Source organism: Vicugna pacos, chromosome 16 (genome assembly GCF_048564905.1).
Source record: "Vicugna pacos chromosome 16, VicPac4, whole genome shotgun sequence".
Lineage (NCBI taxonomy): Eukaryota > Metazoa > Chordata > Mammalia > Artiodactyla > Camelidae > Vicugna > Vicugna pacos.
The window spans coordinates 44,637,572-44,664,568 of NC_133002.1; the positions used below are offsets into that span (position 1 = coordinate 44,637,572).

Genomic DNA, 26,997 nt, shown 5'->3' on the forward strand with positions numbered 1-26,997 from the left:
TCCTGGAAGCTTTAAAAGATAATGATATAGGCTGCAAAGATTACTCTGATTATCATAATGTTCCAATGTTGTGAATTTAAATTAAATAAAAGTTCACCCTAGAACACTCTTAAAACTAGTCCTAATTTTCTGAGATATAACAGCTCTGCTGCTCCCCACAGCTTTTATTCTGTCCTTCCCAAATCCCCATTAAGAATTCTGTTGCACTGATACCTGGCAGTGTCCTTATCTGATATCCAAATGAACAGACCCCTATCTGCAGCCATTATTAAGCTAGCCATCTCCATGGTGATTCAAAGACATGGGGATGGGGAGCAAGGTCGCTCCGTTTCACAATCCCCTGTTGCTTATTTCCTGCCTTATTGTTGCTGGGGACAGCAGCTCCGAATCTGTCTGGTTGGCGGTTCCTGTTCCCCTGCCCTTTCCAGTGAGAGGTTGATGCCTTAACAACTGGCTCCAAAGATTCGTCTAAGGAAGCCTCCATCGCTCTTGTTGAGTTCCCATTAGCAACGGTTGAGCACTACTGCCCTCTTGTGGTGGAGAGATGCCAGATTTTTAGCAGTTTAGCAGACACCACCAGTTTGCACAGATTTAGTAATTCTTTCAAGTAGGTGCTTTTATTTCTTTTCTAACCATAAGCAATTATGCTTTTTTGCTTTTCCTTGGTAAATTTCATACTATATTATCTGAAGACATCTGAGTTTAAAAATTTCTGGGTCAACCTTTGAATCTGTTTACAAACCTGTTAATTCAGAAACATTTTATGGTGCTTTTTGTAGGTTCTAGTTTAATCAAACTCTTAATTACATAGAGAATTCATTCTGCTGAAAACATTGGGGTATTGTAGAATATTTCTAATTAAAATTCCATTTATGGAGCTCTGCTTTAACACTGGGTTAAGTGAAATCCTTTGGGAATTATAGACAATTAGAAAGATGTGCGAAGCAAAAAAAGAATGAAGTTCTTTAGCTTCAAGTCCAAAAATAAAGGTGTAACTGCTCCTTTCAACTAACAACTAACTCAAGATCAGCAAATAGTGGCCCAGTGGTGTGATGTAGAGAAGATGAGATACAGAGACCAAAACACTAAAACAGAAAGAAAGAGAAGAAACAACAGGGAGAAGAAAACTTCAAAAAATAATTATCATTAATACCCTCAGAGAGTTAAGACATTGCATTCGTGAAATATGAAGAGATGTTGTAGAAGGCAAATATTTAGAGAACAACAGCAACAAAAGCTCTCACCATCAAAATGTGCAGAAACAGAAATTCAACAGGATTAAGACATTGTGAGAATGTCTCAGAAAGTGAAACAAAAAGATAAAAAGGTAGAAAATAGGAGAGAAAATATAGGGATTTTGGAGGCTAAATCCTGGAGATCCAATGTCTGAATAACAGGAGACATCCCAAAGGGGGAACACAGAAAAGGGAGGCCAGGGCCACCACTAACCTGTAGGTCATCTTTGTGTAATGAGAAAAAGACACCTACCATGGATGAATGCACTTTGTGAGCACACAGCTTGCTGAGCAGAAAAAGGTGTGTGAAGAAAGAGATGCCTTTCTTCCAAGCAGATGTAGCCTTAAGCTGAGACACAGTTTAGTGAATGGAATCCTGGTTAGATTTCAGCCCTCACCACCCCCTCAGCAGGGCACCTTTGTTGCATAGCCATAAGTAGCAAACTTGAGGCCATGGAGGAAATCATCAAGGACTGAAAGATCTGAGTTTCACAGCTTAAAAAGCCCAGTGAATGCTCAGATCAATGGATGAAAATAGACCCACATCAAGACACGACATGAAGTTTCATAATCTTAGGGATAAAGGAGTGATTCTATAGCTTCTGTAGAAAAACAAAATAAAACAAAAAATGTCACATGTGCAGAATCAGAAAGACTTCAGACTTCTTTCCAACAATCTTGGAAGTTTCTAAGCTGCTTCTGACAATGGAGCCATTTCCTCAAGAACAGTTTCCATATTATCTAGCAGTTCCATTCCTAGTTATATGTCAAGACACAAAACTTGTACATAAAAACTTGTAAACAAATATTCATAGCAGCATTATTTTTATAACAGACAAAAACAGAAGCAACCCATGTGTCCATCAACTGATAAACAGATAAACAAAATATGGTATATCCATATGGTAGAATATTACTCGGTTATAGAAAAAGGAAGTACTGGTACATGCCAGGACATAGATGAACTCTGAAACATCATGCTAAGTGAAAGAAGCCACATACAAAAGGCCACCTACTGTATGATTCCATTTATTGAGTGCCCAGAACAGGCAAATCTATAGAGACTGAAAGTGGTTGCCAAGGGTTGGGGTGGGGAGGGGCGATGGGTACTAGTACGATTTTCTAAAGTGTGATGAAAATGTTCTAAAATTACATAGTGGGGATGACCACACAACCTGGTGAATATACTAAAAACCACTAAAAGGTAAACTTCAAAAGAATGAAATTTGTGGTATGTGAATTATCTCAATTTCCAAAAAAAAGAAAATGGGACAATGTCTTTAAAATTATATTTCCCGGCAAACTACAAATCAAATGTGAGGGTTGAATAAAGATATTTTCAGACATGAAAAGTCTCAAAAAATTTACCATTCATGTACTCTTTCTCAGTAAACTACTAGCGATATGCAACCTCAAAACACGGGAGTAGACCAAGAAAGAACAAACTAAGAGAACGGCCACGTAAATGCCCATGACAGCAGCTAAATGAATTTCAGGGAGGCAGCTAAGTAGCGGATCTGGGGTGGGGGAAGGCCAAAGATGGAAAATTAAGATCTCTAGAAGGGATGGCTTCAGGAAAAAAAGAAAGTGGAACTAAAAAAAAAGAAACCCGATAAAACTCACCTTTTGAAAAATTACATGGAGAGACAAATGGAAGGGGAAAAAATCATCCAGAAGTACAAAGAAAACTAAGCAATTTTAAAAATTAAAGGCAATTATTTACTTCAGGAAAAACAAAAAGTAAAAAAAGGAACAATCAAAATATGCTATAATGCTAAGCTGTGGATAATATTTGCATAGGCAAAATCATGTAAACACGGCATTTTGATTTAACTCCAAATTGTAATATAATTACATTGGGAGGATAGGGTGACAGAATAGTGATGTAACAGAACTAAACTTTCATCTATAATGAGGAAATCAATTGACAAGACTTAAAATTGATGACTCAAAAGATAGCTATAGTGTACAATACATGGACAGTCAAAAATGTCTAAAAGAATTGCTTCTGGTGAGATGAACTAGGGAGAGTAAGAAGAGAGAAAGGAGATGGGCTAGTGACTCTTGTTAGAAGGTTTATAGCTCTATTTGACCTTTTAAAGTACTTTAATAAAAATATGATATAACTTTCTTAATCATTTTGGGATAAAAGATTGTTTTAACCTCCTCTGAAATAAAAAAATGAGTGCTAAAGGAACTTGGAAAATATGTTTGCCTCAAATAGAAAAATGTTCTCATTGAACTGATTTTTAACAGCCCTTTATCAGATATCAAAGCAGCAGTGATGTTACCCTGACAAATAAAACCATTTTTCTTTTAATTCAATAAACACTGTTAGAAAATGTCAAAATTTTAAAAAAAAAGGACTGATAAGGAACAGAAAGAGGATGGCTAATTAATATTTTTCTTTCTTTTTTTACCCTCAGGTGACTTGAAAATGGAAGAGAAATGCATGGGAAATGGCCAAGCATCTAGGCTCCAGGTCTTTACCAAATCCTCAGTCTCCTGAACAGTGCGTGCGTGAGTACTTGTCTCATATCTTAACTAAAAGAGCCCTTAAAGAGGTTCTTGTCAGGACAAGGGAATCTATTCTGAAATGGAACGGACATTTCCACCTCTAGTCTAAAGTCCATGAGCAACTCATAAATGGCAAACTCTAGGCTCCCTCTTAAATTGAGATCTAATTGTGATAGCAGCTCTTTTCCTACAAGGAGGAACAAATCTTGGAAGAGACCACCGCCCAAGAATAACAGGTGCAAACAGGTGATAGAGAACTGTAACCAAATCCAAGCCAATTAATCCAATCCAAGTAATAGGACAAAACGATGTTCTTGGTATCTTGTTGTCCATTTCATTCTGACTGATTTAAAAGAACTAGACACATCCTTGCTGTTACAAATTCAGTTCAGTGTTGTATTTAAATTTGCTATTTCTAGATGGTTGGTAGAATCTTGTGAAAAGTTTTTGTTTGATCTTTTGCCTCTAGGTCTAAGAACGTTTCCTGGTAGACAACATCTCTCCAAACCCACTGGGAGGAGGACATGGGACAGGTATGGGGCACCCTGCAGAAAAACCAGGTTAAGCTGGCAGCAGAGGTCCAAAGTAGAGTTGGGGGGACCAGATCCTTGACAAGGTGGTCAGGTCATGGGTCTTCAGGTAGAAAAGGCCAACTACTGGGAGTACTTTAGGCAGAGTAACAGAGGGTAGTAGGCTACTGATGTGCTGTGCCCAGCTGTTTGGGATTGGTCACTGGAGTCAGTGGGTCCCCCACAGGGAAGTATTCACATGCAATGGCATAGTCTTGGGAAGCCAAGTCTGCTGGACAAAGGGGCCCAATGCTCCTTCAAAGATGGCTGCTTCAATATAAAGGTGGGACACAGCTGCCCGGAATTACACCAGAATATAAAATAATCCTTTCTAGAAATGTAAATCAAGACCACAATGAGATATCACAGCACACTGGTTAGAATGGCTATTATCAAAAAGACAAGAAATAACAAGTGTTGGTGAGGAGATGGAGAAAAGAGAACCCTTATGGTTCATTCCCTGGTTTTGGCACCAAAAAAAAAAAAAGAAGAAGAAGAAAGAACCCTTGTGCATGATTGGTGGGAATGTAAACTGGCACAGCCACTAAGGAAACCAGTATGGAGATTCCTCAAAACATTATAAATAGAACTACCATATGATCCAGCAATTCCACCTTGGGGTATTTATCTGAAGGAAATGAAATCACTGTCTTGAAGAGATATCTGCACCTCCATGTTCATGGCAGCATTACTTACAGTGGCCAAGACATGGGAACAACCTAAGTGTCCAGCAACAGACGAATGGATAATAAAATAAGGAAATCCTGCCATTTGCAACAACATAGATAAAACTCAAGGGCACTAGGCTAAGTGAAGTAAGTTAGATAGAGAAAGACAAATACTATATGATCTCACTTATATGAGAATCTGAAAAAAAACTGAACTTGTAGAAACAGAGAACTGATTGGTCATTGCCAGAGGAAGGGGTTGAAGGTTGGGGATTTGGGTGAAGATGGTTGAAAGGTTCAAACTTCCAGTTACAAGATAAATAAATTCTGGAGGTGTAATGTATAGCCTTGTGACTAGAGTTGAAAATACTGTATGGTATATTTGAAAGCTGCTAAGAGTAGTTACCAGAGTGGGAGGGGAGGGAGGAAGGGTAAAGTGGGTAAAGGGGGTCAACTGTATGGTGACAAACGGAAACTGAACTTTTAGTGGTGAGCATGTTTTAGTGTATATGGAAACAGAAATACAATGTGGTACACAGGAAACTTATATAATGTTATTAACCAATGTTCCCTCAATAAAAATAAATTTTAAAAAGAAACACTTAAAGGATGAGAATATGCCTATTTTTTTAAAGCCTATTGATGGCTAGCCCCACAAAATATAATCCCTCTGCCTACAGTAGAAAGGCTTTAAAAAAAAAAGTTGTTATCACAAGAAAAAAAAATTGTAATTATGTGAGGTGAGAGATGTTAACTAAACCTATTATGGGGATCATTTCACAATATATACATATACCAAATCATGTTGTACATCTTTAACTAATGCAATATTATATGTCATTATCTCAATAAAACTGGGAGGAAAAGTGTTTTCTAAATATTAAAAAAAAAACTTTCTAAAACTAGGATGAATTAGAGTGAGAGTTGGAAGCAGAAGCCCTAAGAAAGTGTGGACACATCACCAGCCCTTACTCCACCTTCTTGGCAAAATCTTTAGTTTGGAAGGCTTCATGGGTTAGGAGATATGCCAACAGTCCATCTCCATCCTGGGCAGAACCTACAGATATTGTTGGTGACATTTCTTGATGGGTGGAGTCATTGAGTAAGGGCCTTACTTGCAGGTAGAAGGCTTAGATAAACGTGGGCAACAGACCGCCCTGCCAGAAGACTCCTCTTTTTCTGGCACAAACAGAAAGTTGCTCCACAGAGCTCCCCGCTTTCTTTCCCTAGATGGAAAGCTTAGAATTTCCTGATACAATTATATCTGGAGGAGTGAGGGTTGGCATCTGGGTGGCCTCTGGACTTTCTTGATTGCTGCAAAGACTGTGATAATGCTAAAGGCTTGGTACTGGAGGTAGCCTAGGGGCTATTAGCGTCTGGCTGAATCCAGCTCTGTTAACTGCAGTTAGAATTCCTGCCACCTGAGGACACTGTTGGAAAAGAAAGTGATGGGGAGCATTGGTGATGAAAGGTGCTCAGGAATCAGCTAGCGCAGTTCAAAGTAGTAGTAAGCAGAGGAAATAGAAATCTGCATGTTTTCCTGAAGCCAAAGGGCTATGTATGACAACAGGAGGTAGTTCTGATAGGCAAATCAGAGGTAGAGCCTGAAGATATTCCCTTGAGGCATTGGTACAATGCCTGGGAAGATGCCTTTGTCTGGGAATGGGCTCATTAAGGGCTGAGAGCCAATTCCTGAACACACCTTCAAGGTGGAGAGGGGAGTGGCCTCTTCCTCCCTAACTCCTGTCTGACAGAGAAACTGGATTGGACACTGTGGATGCCTGAGTCCTTGCCAAGAAGGGGAGCATCAGTCTGAGGGAACAGAAGTGACCCTGGCAGCAGGGTGTGGCTGTAGGCTAAGGGGCTGGCAGGTTGGGTGGGAGCCAAAGTGAAGTAGGGGTTCAGGGAGAGTGCCAATCAGACAAGCTGGTTACACATGGGGCAGTGCTGGACCCATGGCAGGGATTAGATCTACTCCAAAGGGAAGAGAAGCAAATAGGCACTGACATAGAAAACATTTCTTCTGGATTTTCCAGTTCTCAGTGGACAAATATAGACCAAAAACAGTGTATACAAGTTTATAGTGAACAACAACTATTCATTTTTGTTGTTGCTGTTACTGTTGTCCTTAAGCAGCACCTTAGAAGTGAAACCTGTAACACCTATGACTCCAGAAGCCCCTGTGAATCAGCCCACAGCCATGAGGCTACACAGAAGCCATTCCAAAGAGGAATTCTACCTCTACTTGCATCACTCCTGGTTCACATTAACTCATGTTAACTTCTATATGAATCTCGTGTCTGGCACTCCCAAACTTCTGGGAGTGTCTCTCCTTCCTCACCCAGAGGCTCTCTCTCATCCTCCTGCCCTGGCTCACTGCTTCACACTTCCACTGTCTCAGACAACCTGAGGAGTGTGGTTGTCTTCTCCTGGGTAGCTTTTTCCTTTCTCTTGTCCCATGAATCTGGTTTTGAGCCTCTCTGCCTAACATATATGTCCCAGAAGTCCAGAAACCCTTCTGACTTGGTCCAGAGTCTCCAAAGAGAGTAGGAGGGGGATTGGGGGAAGGAGGGATAGGTTTAGTGAGCGATTTCTACAGAGCCATTTTCCCAATTAATGATTCATTTTTTATGAGTTAAAAACAAAAAAGATACCAACTTTAAGTTCATTCTTAACTGTTTCCTATGTACATGGCCTGAGGTTTCTGATGGGGTAACATACACACATGGAGGAATGTGTGCTTATGTATTTTTATTTACTCTTATATGTGACCAGTTCTCTGTGACCAAAGAGCTCATCACCTTCTCCAACCTGGAAGCCTCACTGCTGTTGATTCTTGCTGATGGTCCTCCCCCTAAAGTCTACATTACTACACTATAAAGAATCATCTATTATTTTCTTCAGTTCTTCATGGGAACTGTCTTTTTGCTTAAGGTACTTGTCTCCCAGCCTCACTGCAGCCCCTGTTCCCTTTTGCTTTTTAACGAATAATGAGCATGCAGTCAATAAGTGGGAGGGAGAGGTGCTTCTGAATTCTCATAGTGTGGCATAGACAGTCACTGTGGGACTGCAGTAGATTATACACAATGTCCTTCCTTTTAGAAGACTGTTCTCCCCTAAAAACTGAATCTATGAGCCACCTGCTTTATTCTAATAGTGTCTCCAGACTGCAATTGTGCTTTATTGCTGTTGGTATAGATTTTAGGCCATAATTAAGTGGAAATTTACCTTTGATATATTCATCAATGAGCTTTAAATTAACTTCCACGTGCCCAGCAGTTGGATCAAAGTCACAAATATTCTGGACCAAGTACCTGTCAATGCACTGTGAACAAAGAGCAAAAGTTACGGAATCATCAGCAAGTGGAAGTAGAGCGCCCAATCCACCAGTTCACACATTTCCATTTCTGTGCATTTAAAACCAATCTATGGTTCTAGAAGTCAGGATTCTGGTCACCCTTGGGGTGAGCGTGTGTGTATGAGGTAGGTGATGGAGAGGGTACAAAGGAGGACTTTGGGGATGCCACTAATGTTCTGTTTCTTAATCAGGTGCCTGCTACAAATGTTCATGGTATAAAAATTCTTGCTTTTGTATACTGAAGATTTGTGCAATTACAATTTGTACATCTAAATTTGTGTGGGTTATTCTTCAATGAAGAGAGTATTTTTTTTAAAAACTTACCAGCTTGCACTTTTCCCAATTTTCTAAATCACTTGATAATTCCAACTCTGGATGAAAGAACAAGATAATCCCCTTCAGGATGTCTTGTACTAGTTTTATGTTGGCTTCCAACTCCTGGGACTTGCTGTCTGGTGGAGACTTGGGCTCTTCCAGAGGATTGTAATCAAAGAGCAACAGTGACACAAAGTCCATGGAGGTAAGCAGCCGGAGGCATTCTTGTAGCTCTTGCAGCATGACTCGGAAGAAGAGGATGCCTGCCCGCTGGACTTCTCCCACATTTTCAATCTCTGGAATAATAGGATGACATCCCACATTGTTGTTCAGTACATGCTTTACTGTTTCACAGGATTCTGAGCATAATATAGTCAACCTTTTTCTTTCAGGAAAAAGAAGACCATATCCTATGGTTTTTAAACAATCTTAGTTTCTCTAGTCATGAAACCAAAAAGCAAAAATGGAATTACAGCCAGTGAAGTTCACAGGAAGAGGCTCTGAGGAAAGGCAAAAACTCTGGTTTTGGAGTTAGACCTTGGTTTGAATACCTACTTCCCCCCTTATTGGTTCTGTTGTCTCTCTGATCTTCCTTTTCCTTTTCTGTCAGAATAGAGATAATCCCTACTTCCCTGGTGAGCTATGGGAATTAAAGGAGACAGTATATGTAAAAGTGCTTAGTCCCAGGTCTTACACATACTGGATGCTCAAAAGACGTGAATTTTCTTTTCATTTTTTCTTCTTAGCCCACCCTGTGTAATGGCTAGAAACCTTTCAGCTTTTCCTACTGAATGTTACTCTTCTAATTTATTTATATTAACTCCATTCTAGGTAGTCAAAGGTTTCCATGCTTCCTTCTTCCTTCCCTTCTGCCCAAACTGATTTTGTGCTAAGGGTAGCCTTAGTGGATGTGGAATCACAAGGACTGGGGTCTGCTCTTGGCTTTGCACTGGCTTGCTCTTCGACCTTTACTTTGATGGGCCTTAGCGTCTTTATCTGTAAAATGAGATGTTCCAATGAGTTAATGCTGTGTAATAAAGTGGAAAAAGCACCCAAACTAAGGTGTAAAACCAGCCTTCACCACTTGTTAACCATGTGATTTGGTGCAAGTTGTTTTGTTTCTCTAAACTTCACTTTCCTCGTTTATAAAATGAAATATCACCCACCATTCACCTCATAGAATTATGGTAAGTACTAATTGAAATAACATATTTAAAGTGCTTGAAACATGATCCGGTATTTAATAAATGCTAGTTCTATATTGCCTTTATGAGTCCTTCCAGTTCTAAAACCATGATTCTAGCCAAGAAAATGGGATTCCTTACTCTGCTCTAATTTATGGACCATACTCAACAACTCAAGATGGCATGAAGGAAATCCTTCCACATAGAAAGATCTATATGTTGCAGCAATTCATTTTAGAAAATGCATCCTTCATTGCATTGTCTGTGACTTCCCCCAAACTCATTAAACCCATGAATTCAGATGGTCACCGCATTCACAATACCTAAGATATAGTTTTTCTTTATTTCTCCAGATAATTCGCCCAGTATTTCAAAGCAGGCAACTTGGATCACCTTCATCATTTTCTGCAGATCTTTAAACTCTCGATACAACAACATCTTACTCCTGCCAATGTTAAAATCAAGAATTCCCAAAGCTTCTCCTGTTCTCTCACGAAGTGGAACTACTATGTGGTTTTCTCCACAGACAGAGGCCAAAACAACTTCTGAACTGTCTGTGCACTTAAAGAGGAAATCTCTGAAACCAAAATCAAATAAGCATATGGATATAAAACAACAGCCTGTTCATAACATTCGACCCAAACATACTGAATCACCCTCTCTCGTGCCTCCCACCATACCAGCCCTTGCTGCTGTTTCCCCTGCCTGGGCCACTCCACCCACTGAATTCACTGGCTCTCTCCCTCGGCCCACTCTTCTTCCCCTAGAGAAGCCTTCCCTGACCACGTACTCCAGAGTGGCTGCACCTTAGTCACACTCGCTCATGCTACTCTGCCTTATTGTCTTCACTACACTTACACTCATCTGAAGGCATCTGCTTTTTGTTTACATATTGTCCAATAAGTATTGATTGGTTGAATACCTGAAGGAACAATGAGTGTGTTGGGTCAGGTTCCCTAGAAGGAGAGCCTGAGCCAGGGGTGCTCCATGCAAATGATTTACTGAGGGAGGGGAAACCTGTAAGGGTCTGAGGGAAGCAGGATGGAGAAGGGTGAGAAGCTAAGTAAGAATGTGATTTCAGGTGAAGTAGCCTGACCCCAAGGAGAGATTTGGAAGGCAAATTGTGCTACAGAATCTGCCCACCTTGAGGCAAGGGAGAAGGTTTTTTGGTCAGTCATTAGAGCGCTAAGCTTTTCTGGGGGGTGGGGGGTGGGGAGTATGTTTATATAATTCTCAGGTACCTCCTAGTGAGGGGCCCTCATTGCTCAAGGGCGCTTCTCCAGAGAAAGTTACAGTGTGAGTCATTAGCAGCAGTACCTGCAGCTGCTGGCAAAAGGTATATGGGGCTCTGGGCAGGGCGTCGACAGCATTTGCTTTAGTGAGGGACCTGAGGTTTTCATAGAAATGTAGTGGCTCCTTCTTTCTCTAGTGAGGTATAAACACATCTCTTTTATCTCTTTCCTCCTTTCCCTCTCTACATTGATATTGAGATGTCATTCCTTTGGGGCATTTGTAAAAATATTGGTGCTTTGCATAGGCTCGAAAAGCTCGCTTATAGCTCATAACATCAATCCTGCAATGACAGGGAATATTATGTCCTCCTTTTGCTATTCCTACCCCTCACTGCTGCTGAACCACCACTTTGTCTTTATGATAATCAGATTAATGGTGCATCACACTAAACCTTCTTGGGCAACAGAGTTCCTCAAAGGGCACCTGCTCTAAGTTATACACAGGAATCTGGGGTTATAACTTTGTGTTACAAGGGTGTTACAAGGACTCCAGTAAAACTTCTGACCAGCACAAGGAGTAATTATATGCAAAAGAGTGTTAAACTGAATGAACATTCTGGCATGAGGCCAAACTAAAATTTAATTAAAATAGATATTTAAATGTTAAGTTAGCCTCCTAAGTCTGTGATAGGTTAATGCCTACTCAACTCCACTGACCCTCTAAGAAGCAGTTAGTCTCTTTTGCAACAGGCGTAGTCTCAGTTAAGGTCCATTTTGCATATGCCCACAGGTTAAAAGTGTTCTCTGCATTCCACAGGTAAGAGGCATTCAAAGTAATCTAGAACTGGGTACTTATTAAAGGCAACATTCTCTGCCTCCTCCCCATCTTTGCCCCAGCCTGTCTTCTTTAAATAAAACATACATATTCACAGGCTAACATTAAGATGATGAGCTCTGATAAGTGATGTGGGTGCATTTTTCATAATCATGGTGGGTTTTTGTTAATTCCATGTGTATAAGAAAATTATAGAAAATAAAGAGTAAATTGAAATATGTTTTAAAAAGGACTTGAGGGGGAAAGGACCCATGCAAAGGTCTACGGGAATTTCTCCTTGAAACCCAATTAGAATGAGGGTGTGTACTAATAAGAGGCAGATGCTGGCAGTCAGACAAACCAGACATGGCTCATACCTGAAGATGCACGTCTTCCTAAAGATGGTAGGGGGATTCCTGTGGATTTCTGTTAGACCCAGGTGCCCTGTGACCATCATGTTGCGTAAGACATAGTCTGAGTCCTTGAAAAGAGGCAGATATTTCATTACAGAGAGAAGTATTAGACTTCATATTCTCATTAGAGCTTTTGCGGTCAAATAAATAGAAAAAACACATGAACTCTAGCTTTAAGTACAGTGATATTTTTCTTATTCCATACCAGTAAGGAGTGAAGTGTTCCACAAGAGAAAATTTTCAAAATACAAGATTCTTTTAAATGTATAAACTTTTTCTTATAATTGTGATAAAAATTGTGTGTGTACATTATTTTTCTCATGTTAAAGCACATTGTAGAACATTTGGCAAATACAGAAAAGCCCAAAGGAAATAAATATGATAAAAATTCTCCTGTGAGATCTTTGTCTTCACCGGTTCACCAAAAACTGTTCTTGTCAAGGTTACTAGTGACTGTCTCGTCAAATCCATTGGTCCATCGCTAATCCTCATCTTTCTCTAACTCTCGGCAGCATTTGATACAGAGAACAGCTCACTTCTTTTGTTTTTTTGTAGGTTCTTTTTTTTGTATTGAGGTATAGCTGACTTACAATATTATATTTATATTACTATACTTAAAAACATTATATATTGTACAACACAGTGATTCAGTGTTTGTCTTTTTCTGTCTGACTTATTTCACTAAGCATAGTACCTTCCTAGTCCACCAGGTTGTTGCAAATGGCAAAATTTAATTCTTTTTTATGGCTGAGTAGTATTACATTGTATGTATATACATCTTTTTTAATTCATTCATCTGTTGATGGGCACTTAGGTTCCTTCCATGCCTTGGCTATTGTAAATGATGCTGCTATGAACGTTGGGGTGCGTGTGTCTTTTCAAATTAGTGTTTTTGTTTTCTTCAGCTATATACTCAAGAGTGGAATTACTGGATCATATGGTAGTTCTATTTTTAGTTTTTTGAGGAATTTCCATAGGAGGTTTTTGAGGAACTTCCACAGTGGCTGCAGCAATTTACATTTCCACCAACAGTGCACAAGGGTTCCCTTTCCTCCACATCCTCACCAACATTTGTTATTTGTGGTCTTTTTGATGATACGGTAAGTCCTGGTTCTTTATCTGTTTTATATATAGTGGTATGTATCTGTTAATCCCAAATTCCTAATTTATCCCTCCTCCCTTCCTCTTTGGTAACCATAAAGTTTTTGTTTCTGTATCTGTGAGTCTATTTCTGGTTTGTAAATAAGTTCATTTGTATCATTTTTAAAAGTTATACATATAAGTGATATCATATGATATTTCTCTTTCTCTGTCTGACTTACTTCACTTAGTATGATAATCTTTATTTCCATCCATGTTGCTGCGAATAGCATTATTTCATTTTTTCTTATGGCTGAGTAATATTTCATTGTATATATGTACTACATCTTCTTTATCCATTCATCTGTTAATGGACATTTAGGTTGCTTCCATGTTTATTGTTAATAGTGCTGCTATGAACATTGGGGTGCATGTATCTTTTTGAATTAGAGTTTTCATCTTTTCCAGATATATGCCCAGGAGTGGGATTGCTGGATCATATAGTTAAGTCTATTTTAAGTTTTTAAAGGACTCTCCATACTGTTCTCCATAGTGGCTGCACCAACATTCCCACCCACAGTGTAGGAGGGTTCCCTTTTCTCCACATCCTCTCCAGCATTTATTATTTGTAGACTTTTTTTGTGTGTGTGGCTTTTTTAAAAAATTGAAGTATAGTTGATTTACAGTGTTGTGTCAATTTCTGGTGTACAGCATAGTGATTCAGTTATACAAATATATATATTCTTTTTCATTATAGACTATTACAAGATATTGAATATAGTTCCCTGTGCTATACAGTAGGACCTTGTTGTTTATCTATTTTATATCTAATAGTTTGTATCTGCTAATCCCAAACTTCTAATTTATCCCTTCCCCCTCCTTCCCCTTGTTTTTTATGTCTGTGAGTCTGTTTCTGTTTTGTAAATAAGTTCATTTGTGTAATTTTTTTAGATTCCATATATAAGTGATATCATATGATATTTGTCTTTCTCTGACTTACTTCACTTAGTATGATCGTCTCTAGATATTTGTGGACTTTTTGATCATGGCCATTCTGATTGGTTTGAGGAGATACCTCATTGTAGCTGTGATTCACATTTCTCTAATAATTAGCGATGTTGACCATCTTTTCACGTGGCCGTTGGCCATCTGTATGTCTTGGGCTCTGAAGGTGTTTTGGTGTCTTTTTAAAAAACAGCTTTATTGAGGTATAATTCATACATAAAGTGTATGTATTTAATATATACAACTTGATGAGTTTGGACTAATGAGTCTTGGTCAACATTTTTCTTTTTTGATAGAGGTTAGATTGTAAGAAAGTAATATTAACATATTTTGTAAAACACACTAAATTGTAGGAAAAAACAAATTCAATTGGGAGAATTAAAACGAAGGTGTTTATGCCCTCCTTTAAAAAAATTATTTGACTGAAAGGGAAACTGTGATTGTAGGATGTATAGGGGCTACATGGTGAATGGTGTTTGGAAGAACAACTGCTTTGTAATGTGAAGCTTTCTCTTGCCTCTATAACTCCACAACCTAAGTGTTCCACCTAATTCTATAGATGAAAAATGTTTTCAGCAGAGTATTTAGCAAACTGTAAAGATTATCTCAATTGGCAATTGGGCATCTAGCTTCTTTTGTAAATTATTTCTTCCATGGTTTGTTACTTGTTTTATACATGCTAGGTTGATACAGTTTTTAGAATTTCACCATGATTGTGTTTCTAGGTTTAAATCTTTAGCCAAAACCAAACAATTCTCCTGTTCCCCACCCCCCAAATTATGTAAATTGACCACTTCTGCTATAGCATGATATAAAAAATAAGGGTCTTATAATAATATGCCTGAAAATAAGCTTGCTTTTCATTTAATTTTATTTGGACCAAGAAACTATTAATTCAGCAAGTGCCTTAGCAATTATCCAGTAATGAGGTAAATATTCCTAGTTAAAGTTTCCTAGGAAACCATTAGCAGAAAGAGCTGCAACTATATTCCCCCATTTTTTCTGCTACTAGCTCATTATTTTTACCTCTTACCTTTTCAATATCTATTCATTCCCACCTTTCTTATTTCTTATCAGGATACAAAATGTTTTTCAAACTATAGGTCAAGGTCAATAGAATTTTGAGCCACAATGATTCCAAACACTTGGAGGGTCTCAGGGCTTGGACCTCAGAATTTTTTTTTCTATCCTCGTTCATTTCATTGGTCACCCCATCCAGTCTCATGATGTTTGTTTTATTTATGGTGGTTTTGGTAAAATATATATTATTATCATTTTAACCATTCATAAGTGTACAATTCAGTGGCATTAAATATATTCACAATGTTATATAACCAGTGGAATGGTTTTAAATACCACTTATTTACTAGCCTGGATTTCTCCTAAACTCTAAGGTCATATATCCAACTGCCTATTCACTAACTCCACTTAGATGTCTAACGGACATTTCAAATTAAGATTAAAAAAAAAGTTTAATGCTCTTGATTGGGTTGAGGAAGTCCTCTTCTACTCCTACTTTGTTTAGAGTTTTTTTGTTTGTTTGTTTTAATTGAAGTATAGTTGACTTACTTACAATGTTGTGTTAATTTCTGGTGTATAACATAGTGATTTATTTATATATATAAATTTTTAAAATTTGAAGATTTAAAAAATCTTTTTAATTTAGTAGGGAAATGGTTATCTTTTACTTAACTTTGTATTTATTTCATTATGAGAACAACTGAACATTTCTTCCCCATGTTTATTGACCATTTGCATGAGGGTTTTTTTTTTTAACAGAATTGAATTTTGCTTAGTTTTCTTTTGTATTTTAAAATCTTGTTGATTCTTATATAACAGTGTTAATCCTTTGTAGCTATGTGGCAATTTCCTCTCAGTCTGTCTTAAGCATTTAATTGTGTTTATAACATTAGTGCAAGAAAGTTTTACATTTTTATGTCATCAGTGTTTCAACCTTGCTTTATAGTTTCGACCTTTGTATAGAATCAGCCATCCCTCCCCAGATCATGGTTGTAAATTCCCTCTCATCCTTCATTTTCTTAGCTATTCTCATGCATTTATTCCTCCTCCAGATGAAGATTAAAATCATTTAGCCGATTAAAAACATGCTGAGATTTTTCTTGAAATTTTGTCAAACTTAAAAATAATTTTGGATCATACTGTATAGCACAGGGAACTATAGTCAATAACTTGTAGTAACTTATGGTAAAAAATATGAAAATGAATATATGTATGTTCCTGTATGACTGAAGCATTGTGCTGTGCACCAGAAGTTGACACAGCATTGTAGACTGACTATACTTCAATAAATATATAAATATATTTATATATAGAGAGAGACAAAAAATAGTTTTGATAAGATATTATATTTTTTAAAAGTGATCTTCTTATGAAAATTATCATGATATGAATTTTTACTTTATGAGAAAAATTTATGTCCCTTAGTAAAGTTTGTAGTTTGCTTCAGGTAGGACCTAAGGGTGGAGTGATGAAGTGGGGAGAACGGGCAGAGTAACAGAATTTTTGAAGTCCCTGAGGTAGGAAAAAAATGCTTTCTATTATGCTGGGTAAGATGTGAAACATTAACTGCAGTATTGTATACCAGTTCCAGGGGCACTTGGAGGCTTCCACTCCCACCCCACCCCCAGGAGCAGCATCCACAAATAGGCATTCTCCACCTCCTTGGCCTGGTCATCCCATCAGAGAGCTCTGTGATTCTGCCCTCTTTGGCCGAGGCTTCATCAGCTTGGTCATTCCACTGAGGGAGGGAACTGGGACCTGGAGGGAAGGAAGGAAAAGAAGCCTAGAAGGGGAGAGGCACCTGCAGGATGGCCAGGCAAGGGACTGGGAGACAATCAAGATGCTGCTACCACCTGATCAAGCACCATGAAGAATAGTTAAGCCTTGAAAGGAAGACACCTTTCCATCCATTCTCATCGTATGAAAAACCCTAACATTAAAATCAAGTGTAAAGAAACAAAATAAGCATTCAGCAAACACTCATCACATTGCAGATAAGGAGATTTTTTTTTCTTTTAATTGGTGTGATGTAATGTGTCCTTCTAAAACACGAGTGCCTCATCCTTTCCCACTTCACCTGTATGATTCTGGTGGGGGCTGCCAGTTACTGTAAACTTCTCACCCTGGCCAGGAGGGGCATATCTCAGGATAGATCAAAAAAGATTTCTCTTTCTTGGGTTTTTCCAAATTGGAACAAGAAGGAAAGATTCTTTTTTAGTTACTAAGGATCTGGCTTTCCCTGTAAGAAAAAAAAACCTGTCTTCAGCCTGAAGGACAAAACCAAAGTGCAGAGGGAAGCAAACATGAGAACCAGGGAGAGGAAGAATATGAGAGAGCCCTGGTTGTATTGAATCCCTGAATCTGGTCATCCTGGAAGCCAGCTTGACTCCTGCCCTTTCTTCATTTTGATCACATGAGTTAATCAACCCTCCCCATTTGCCTAAGACAGTTTGAGATGGATTTCTGCCACTTGCAACCAAAGAACTTGAGTTGGGGCCATAGCCTAATAGCTAACTTAACATGGTTTTTTAATACAAGCAAGACAAACGCATCTAGAAACTGTTTCCCTGGGGAAGTCTAACACTGCCCCACCTTGCCTACCTGCTCTGGGTTCGGCTCAATGAAGTATGTAGTGATGGCAGTGATACTGGATGTGATGTTGTAAAGCCAGCCGATGCCAGTGATCACAATATGCAGGATGTGCTCCCGGCTGTGGACATAGTGATAGGCAGTACTAAAGACATTGGCAACACCCTGTAGAGACAGAAAATTTTAATTGCCTTTTCTTTTTAAAATAGCAAAACAATTAGTAATACAGTAATTGGATTATTTTTTAATCAATGATAATTTACTTCCTACAAATTATTCATCAGTTCTCAGAAGGCAGTGTTCCAGACTCTATTACAAAAAAAGGATCATAATGAAACTAAAAGTTTAAGGAGAGATCTAACACAAGATCCATCTAACTTTATTATGTTTCCTGATAATCCTTCAGTGAAATTTGTGATATGTGCTATCAGAGAATAGTGTCCGAAGAGCAAGATAAACTTTGAAATGAGAAAAAAATATTCAAAAACCAAGAACTTATGCCAGCCTTGGACAGATGGGTAAGAGCTACCCCAATCTGATGCAATATTAATGCCTGCATCTCTACATGGTTACTGTCATCGGATTAGCACTACAGGTGTGCTGGGTTACAAGGCCTGAAACATGATAGAATATACCATTTTCTTATATGTATCAAGAGACCCCGTTCTGCAGAGAAGGGATGGGAAGTCCTTAGTACCCATGTGGTCTTTTTATCAAGAAACTTTAGGAACCACAATTCTTCAAAAATATCACTTTTTTTTAGGGCTCAAGGCATCTAAGTGTAACCCAGGAGCCTTTACCTCCCAGGGCCAGAGAGTCAATATATATTTCACTTTGACATATTCTCTAATAAGACCATATATAGTTCACCTACTGATAACTCCATGCTCTTCCATTTTACTCCTTAACATCTTCACATCATTCTTATGTCAGGTGAGAATTAACCTTATTATTAAAAAGATGTCCAGGGGAAAAGATTCTACCACTTTCCTCAGTTACACATCCAGTAAATGAGATGAGAAAAATTTAAATAATGGTAAATAAACATCAAGAGCTTACAGGTAGAACAAATGATAGCAGCTTCCTGATTGCTGCTACATCCAGACCATTGCTTCCATAAAAGTTTTCAATCTTCCTTCACTGAAATTTCTATTCATAAAATTAAATTTAAATGCTTGTAGAAATGGTCTAGTTATTTTATAGTCTTAAAAGTCCCTTTCCTTTTTGAAATCTTATTTGAAAACATGAATACTTGAGAAATATTTAGGCTTTTCCCTCATTCTTCATCCTCAAAAATTATAATACAGAAATCAAGAACTGTGGCAATGCATATCATATATAGCACGATTTGTGGAAAGAGCAAAAGATTTCTAGATACCACTATTAATAAAATGTAAATGTGTCCCTTCTAAAAGTTCGTTCCTACTTTTGGGGTTTTAGTGAGTAGTCTAATAGTTGGATTTTGGTTCTATAGCAGAAAATGCTGTTCCTATGGTTAATTCAATGGGACACATATTAACGATCTTCCCAGAGAGGCTGAGGCATAGATTTGCAACTGAGGCTCAGTCCGTCCATGTATAATGGGGAATCTCTCCAAAGACTGATACATACACACGGGGAACAGGAACAAGTATGATGACACTATCTATATACATAGCTTTACTATCATCTGGTTTCAGGTTTTGCTTTTTAAAAAGTATAGGAGAGGCCTTCCACTGATCTTGAAGAATTTTTCTATGCCTTACCTGATAGAATCTGATCTCATGAGGTAGAAAGATGTTTATTTTCTTGGGATCTCTTAAGGTGTCAACAGCCAAGACCCCAAATATCCTCATATGTGCATCTTGAAGAGGCAGCGCCAGGAATGACCCATTTTGATCATTCTTCTTGCGGGAATAGTTCCAAAAGAAGATGTTCCCATGGTGCTGAACTTGCGGGACATGTATTGGCTTCCCTTCATCCACTACTGTAAAGCTGAGGAATAGGATTATGAGGATGGGAGACAAGCACATGAGGAGGCTTTAGATTAAACCATGAACGACTCAATCCATTCATAATCATTAGTAGTATATGTCAGAGAAGTAGATTGAGATAAAATTACCAGTTTGGAGGCTCTGACTGGAGAGAAAGATTAAAAAAACAAGCTTAGTTCATAATAGAGAAAACATATATCAACAGGATGCAGGAAACATAACTTATAGAGAAGACAGAAATAATTGAGCTGATACTGTGAAGCAGAGTCCTGACGTGGACAATTAATGCCTACGAGTGAGCTCTAGAAGCAACCAGGTGAAATTCAAGACTGGATACCCATCACCTCCCACTCTAGCAGCTTTGGTGACCTAGGCATTTCTCTTTTGGGCAGCTAACTAGGATTTTGATACTAGTTTACTTCAGAAAAGGAATTATTTCTTTTAGAAGGGTGAAATCAACCTCTTCAAGAAATTCTTACCTGATCCCCTTCATGTCCCTGTAGAGCACTCTATTCAATACAAATGGAGCATCGTCTAAAGTACAAGCTACGTTCCTCAGCATAACATTCCCTCTATCAGGCAGTAGTAGGTTTTCTTCTAAGAGGGAGATGTGAGCACTGATCTTCTTATTTCCATGGGCTTCAGCATCCTATGGCAAAATGTTTCTGACCATTTATTTGCCCAGAGCCAAAGAGCTATTCTCTTAATCATGTCTCCCTTCATTAGCCAATTTATGCCTCTGACCCCAATAATTTCATTTTCCTGAATAACTAATGGAGATATTACCATTCATGGGCAGTGGGAAAAAGGCCAACACCACAGCTGTTCCTGAAACCTGAGTTTTAGTGAATGGAATAGATTTACTTTATATGCCAACCAGACTGATTTACTAAAAAACAAACAAACAAAAAAGAAAAAAACTCAAGTCTACTTAAATTTAGAGGTTTAAAACTTTAATCCTTTTGAACCATAGTCATGTTGTATGGGCTTCAGTTAAAAGTGCTTATTTTAGAGAGCTGAGGCGAGAAGATGACCTCATTTCATATTTCTTGACCATGATGTGAATGTGGGAAAAAATGCTCTCAAGAAATTCTTAACATAGTTTGGCTATGAATTTGAATTACATCATTTCAGGAAGGGATTACTTGGGGCCCCAGATTGCAGACTTTTTACGCAACTACTATTTTTAATTAAAATAGAATAACTGAAAAGTCTCTGTACCTAAAATATTTTGTTGGTAACATTAGGTGTTAACACATACATTAAGTATGCCCATAAATTGGGGACATTAGAGACACTTTCTCTGATATTTGTCTCTTTTTTTTAATTGATGTATAGTTTACAATGTTGTGTCAGTTTCTGGTGTACAGCATGTTTCAGTCATACATATACATATATTCGTTTTCATATTCTTTTTCATTATAGGTTACTATGAGATACTGAATATAGTTCCCTGTGCTATGTTTCCTCTTTCTGTATATTTGGATTTGCTTTTTGAGCTTTTTTTCCCCCCCTTCTGCCTTGATTCTTCCTTTTCTATGTAGATCAAGAGACTAACAAAAATGTAGTAAGATGTCTCTTAGGATACTGTAGATCTCTGAAGCAATTTGGAGCAATACCTCTTCTTGATTGGTCTCCTGTTCCTGGTCACATCATTTCCAACTACGTTGGAAAATCCAACCATTCAGGAGATGAGTCCTACAATCAAGTGTTGCTATTTAGCTGAGATGAATGACAGTTTCCGTGGATCAATGGAATATACAGAAGACAGAGGTACTGTTCCTGCCTGGGAGGAGCAGCAAGCTGGGAATGTATGAGTGGGCAGCAGAGCTGTGGACAGTGGTCCATCCAGGTCATGTCTTTTAAGTGACAAGATTCTGTAATAGTCTCAGCTTATTTCTAGGTAGTGCTATGAAATATATTACGTCATATTGAATTCTACTTTATAATGACTTTATGATTTAAATAGTTCCTTTTAAAACTGACTTTCAAAACATCATACAAGGGAAATGTAGCTTAAACAGCTTGTACATCTCCTTACTGGTATTTTTTTTTATGTCAGTTTATTGTCTGTTCCAGTCTTATTTGACTCTCAGCACAAATGAAATTAGAAATCCCAAGATGTAATTCTGTTTCTTATACCTTTCCTCTCTGCATCTACCTTGGCAACCTCCAATCATTCCAGTTGTGTTCTTTCCTAGGTTTGTGGTCATTGTAATGTATTGGAATGAATAAAACATCTATAGTAGTACTCAGCGATTTCTCAAGAGAATTTAGTGTATTCCTCCTTTGCAACAATTGAACATCACCTACTGTGAGGAAATTTTTTCTCTTATATGTCATTTTAGAAAACACACCTGGGTGAGGGCCTTAAAGGTCTCTGTATACACTGGCTCCAAGGATACTCCACTTGTCTCTGCAGAATATTGGATTTGGTGTAGCCATTTTTGTCTGGCACAGTTCCTCAGACTTTCAGCATGGTTCCTTTCTAAAGTATTCATCAGAAACTCCACAATGCTTTCCAGTACCTGATCTTCATTGCCCCTGAGTTCAGATACAACCAATTCTATGTATTTCTGAAACTGTTTTGAAGACAACTTCACTTCGTGACCAGGGTGTGGCTTTGGAAATTGGATGTGTAGTTTAGCTAAAAGACATAAATACAAAACCAAGAACTAATCAAAGTTCATTCATCTCTGGGGGAAATTTTTTATTTTCCTCTTACAGCAAATCGAAGTTCCTGACAACTACTTCCCATGGAAAACCATGTATATCAAAAGTATCTCTAAACCCAGTGGAGTATCTTTCACTAATTTCTTATGCTGAACTGAAGATGACTCCTATGTCACCTGCTTTTATTTTTTTATTTTTTAAAATTCTGCCACTCAGCTGGGTGAAACTCCAAGGTCAACTTCAACTCCTTTCTACCTTTTACCTTCCATATCCAATAGACCACTTAATCCTGTTAGTCTTTAGCAATCTATCTTGCGGCCACAAAAGACGTACACAACATATTTTGCTCTTCTATGCAACATTATGCTACCATCTCCACCCAAGTTGTTCCTGTAGCTGTGGCTTGTTCATTTCCCCCACTACAGACTACGTCCTTCTGTGAGTATGCCACTATTGACTCATCTATCCTCCCATCAGTGGGTATGCAGGTTCTCTCCAGTATTTTATGAACAGTGCTATGAGCATTTTTGTATATGTCTCCTGGAGTACATGTGCAAGCTTCTTTGACATTTATCATAAAATAATAAGTCAGAGAGTATGTGCCCTTCCCCTTTGAAATTCAGAATCTCTCCTTTTTCAAGAAGGCTTCCATCATGATTTCTCCTTCCCCTGAAAGACAATAGTATTCATTTATTTGACAATGAACAAATATTGCCTGGTACTTTTAGTCATCTTATCATATGAAAACTTCTCATTTCTGTAGTTCTGATTTTTAAAATTTTTGCTCCTTAGTATCCACTCATCCTTCTGGTGGTACTTGTATCCCAATATTTGCTTTAAGGAAACCACTCCACTCCCATCTTGGTTTATGTGTTTGAGTGGGGTTCCACTCAGGGGCAATGAAGATCACGTTCTAGATAATGTTCATGGTTCTAGAGGTGGAGCATGCATCTCAAGCTTAAGCCAGTTGGGACATTCTATACCACTAGCCAGAGGGTTGATTTAGCCCATACTAATGCTAGACTTTTTGCTTGAAAGATTACAAAGTGGACGTTTTTGTTTTTATTCCACTGGACTTGAATAAACCTCTGAGGGTATGAGACTGCGTCTGGTCATTGCAAAGGGAGAAGCTGTATGAAAATGAAGTCAAAACATAGAATACAGGAGGGCCACTGAAAGAGAGAGAGAGAGAAAGAAGTAGACACCTGCTCTAGTGTCAGTATTTGAACTCCCAAACCCAGTTGTGTCGTCAGCCAGCCCTGGACTTATCCATTGCACGAACCGGTAAAGAACATTTTTGCTTAACCACTTTGGGCTGGGTTTTCTATTACCTAGACTCAAAGGGTCCTAACTGATATAGTCTCCAATTGGATTAAAAGTATCTTGTGAGTTCCTCCTCTTCCATTTCTTCTTCTCCTTTCCTTTCCCTCTTGAACAATTTGGTCCTAAAGCTATTAGATGGGGCAGAGCAAAGGAAGCATCTATCTGCTCCTGGTCAAGGGAACCATGGTGACCCAGACCAGGGTATAAGAATCTAAGTAGGGTAAGGAAGGCATATGTGTAGTAAGTGGCTTGACATGGGTTGTCAGAGTCTGAGTAGCGTATGGAAGTCACCATGTGTAAGGGTGATCTTCAGCCCATGTGAATGAAGAGGCCCTGCAGAAAGGTGGTTTAACTTTATATATTTCACAATATATAAGTGTATCAAATCAACACATCATATACCTTAAACTTACAAGGTGTCACATGCCAATTATATCTCAATAAAGCCGAAAAAATTATAGCCACACTAGTAGGTGTGAAGTGGTATCTCATGGTTTTAAAACAACCAGTTTTTAACTGTATATATGCCATAATACTGGGAAACTTGAAGCCAAATTGTTACCACAACTTAAGAAAATTCTTATATTTTTACCTTTCTTCATAGATTCTTTTTCCATTCCCTCCTTGTATGTGTACAAGAGTTCATCAACTTCCTTCAGATCCAGGAAGCCTGAGCCATCACTGTCCCACTTCTGAAAAAGGGCTTTTAGGAGAAGTTCCCTTCGGACTCGGGAAGCATTTTGTCTAGCCTAGTATTCAAACAGGATAACAAAGCACGGAAGATATATTGTTCATTGCGCTAGCTGGCATCCTATGCTTAGTCCCCTCAAAGTGCAGCACTTTTTATAGAAACAGCTTTACTTTGGGATTAAGCATGATATTAATGGGAAAATGAAGCATTTAATTTTAATCCTTTAAATATCATTTCTTTGTTTCACCTCTAAGCGAAAAAGCAGGCATTCTCTGCATTGAACTAAGACACATTAATTTAGGAAGGGGGCTACACTCCTTAGAAATCTTTGATTCATTTCTTCCCACTCCCTTGCTGGTTTTTCAGGAATGTGATAAACACATGGAGATACACACATGTGATAAACACACTCTCTCTGGCTTTTTGATGGAATACATTTTGTAGTGATAGGGGATAAATGACAGTGTTCAAACAACAGAAAATGACTATGTTAAAAAATTCTTTTTTATATTTAACATTGACCTAGCTAGATATTAATTTCATTTACCTTTCAGATTTTTTACTAGATTAATTATGTCAACTAGATAGTAATTTAATTAATCTAGGTAGAATTCATTGCTAAAAGAAAGTGAACATATATCATTTGGTTAAGTGGAGGTGAATTGCAACTGAGGATGCAAAAGGGATATCAACTTTTGGTTAGGTTGAGAAGACTCATAAGATGGATGAGGTTACTGAATATGCCTAGTGAACCTACTTTATGTATTCCATATAAGAGTATATAAATAGTTTATATCAGCTAATGTATTTCCATTTATCTATCATCCAAGTAAGTAATAAGTTCTCAAGAAATAGGTACTACCTTGGTGCATGTGAATAAAAATACATATTCAAGCCACAATTGTACCCCCATGTATGTGCACTTATTAATGCACTAACGACAGACAGTGCACACACATACACACACGTCTTTGTACATACACATAATCTGCTCCTCAGAATCTGCTCTTCAATCTTCAGAAGAGCAAACACAAAGCTGTATAATAAACCATTTCCCGCCATCAGCAATTATGTTATTACAGGGGAATGCGTTCTCTCGAGTGTGAGTTTAGAACATTTGACGATAAAATGAAGAATTTAATGGCCATGCTCGTTGAAGTAAAGTGATGCGTTTGGTTGTATATTATTTAAGAAGAACTACACTAGGAGCAACTGAGATTCATAGATTTTTTTTATAAGTGACCTCACTTGTTTCACTAATAAATAATATTACTTACCTGTTCTAAGGCACTAATTTTCTCTTCTTTTGTTTCAACAAAGCCCTTCTTGAAAAAGGAGGTGAGGGCCTCGCTGACACTCAAGGGAGCATCTTCACCAACAAATGTCTCCAGAAGTTGCACAAACTGGAGCAGATTGAAGGAAACTCCATTGAAGGCACTCCTACCTTTTACTTCCTTGTAAGACTGAATATTTCGGATAATTGCGTGTAGGTCTATCAAGCAAGAAACATACATCAAACAGTAAAATAAATAATTTTATCAAAGCTCAGGAAAATTATATGAGTACTGATTGTAATGTACGTTTACTACTTTTTGTCCTGTCAGGAATCCATGCCCCCTTCATGAGGACAGCACCCTCCTTTTTTTCCTTTGGGAAAACATCTCTCCCCGCGTTGTCAGTTTAGATGTATCAGGTAGTACTGAGCCTCCCCTTGCTTCAGGGACAGCCATGTGATATAGGTCTGGCCAATGACTCATATATGACAGCAATGTAATCTACTATAGGCCAATGAGAATTCGCTCCAGAACTTTTGGGGGAACTACTAGGGGAGAATCACTCTTCTTGTACTCTGATTCCTGAACTAGTAGGATGTAGGCTTAGAGATGCTCTCCTGGACATCTTTGCCACAATATAGAGAAAACTACCTAAAACTGAAATTTACACAGAGAACAGGGCCAGAGGCAAAGTGACAGTGTCCCATTGCTAGTATTGAGCCTTGGATTCAGTTTTGCCTGAAGCCAGCTGCCGCTTGGACTTGCTAGTTAAATAAGTATGTAAATACCACCACTACAACCTCTTCTGCAGAGTCTTGACTAATATATTTATCTTAAAGCTCAATGTTATAACATGAAGCATATTTCATGAAAGAGCCCCAGTGATTTGTTTGATTTATTAACTAATTCAATTATTTGTGCCCTTATGCCTTCCATATGAGATCTGACTTGACTTAAAAATGATCATTCATGGGAGGAGGGTATAGTTCAGTGGTAAAGTGAGTGTTTGGCATGCACGAGGTCCTGGGTTCAATCCCCAGTACCTCCATTAAAAAATAACAACA

General features: G+C 38.2%; 1 protein-coding gene and 1 long non-coding RNA gene across 12 annotated transcripts in view; one reads left to right on the plus strand and one right to left on the minus strand.

Annotated features, from left to right (window-relative positions):
- The window catches only part of EFCAB5 (EF-hand calcium binding domain 5), an 83,831-nt gene that overhangs the window by 2,511 nt on the left and 54,323 nt on the right, over positions 1–26,997 (minus strand). For 5 of the 8 annotated variants that reach the window (XM_031685351.2, XM_072939119.1, XM_072939121.1 and 2 more), the window contains 10 exons: positions 25,937–26,151; positions 24,561–24,717; positions 22,330–22,619; positions 20,452–20,621; positions 19,745–19,973; positions 18,012–18,164; positions 12,270–12,373; positions 10,170–10,423; positions 8,672–8,958; positions 8,218–8,314 (listed from right to left, as the gene is read on the minus strand). In XM_031685351.2, the coding sequence (XP_031541211.1) occupies positions 8,218–8,314; positions 8,672–8,958; positions 10,170–10,423; positions 12,270–12,373; positions 18,012–18,164; positions 19,745–19,973; positions 20,452–20,621; positions 22,330–22,619; positions 24,561–24,717; positions 25,937–26,151 (1,956 nt within the window). Of the gene's footprint in view, positions 1–8,217; positions 8,315–8,671; positions 8,959–10,169; positions 10,424–12,269; positions 12,374–18,011; positions 18,165–19,744; positions 19,974–20,451; positions 20,622–22,329; positions 22,620–22,667; positions 23,315–24,560; positions 24,718–25,936; positions 26,152–26,997 lie in introns of those variants that run through there. The other 3 variants (XR_012059722.1, XM_072939123.1, XM_072939124.1) reach the window with 3 other exon arrangements.
- Positions 197–26,202, plus strand: LOC140686158 (uncharacterized). Of its 4 annotated transcripts, none has more exons than XR_012059726.1 (5): positions 197–607; positions 3,662–3,755; positions 4,222–4,285; positions 7,765–7,923; positions 25,980–26,202. It is a non-coding gene; the product is annotated as an uncharacterized lncRNA (long non-coding RNA). The 4 variants fall into 4 exon arrangements; XR_012059725.1 differs by lacking the exon at positions 25,980–26,202 and adding an exon at positions 10,200–10,626; XR_012059724.1 differs by lacking the exon at positions 7,765–7,923.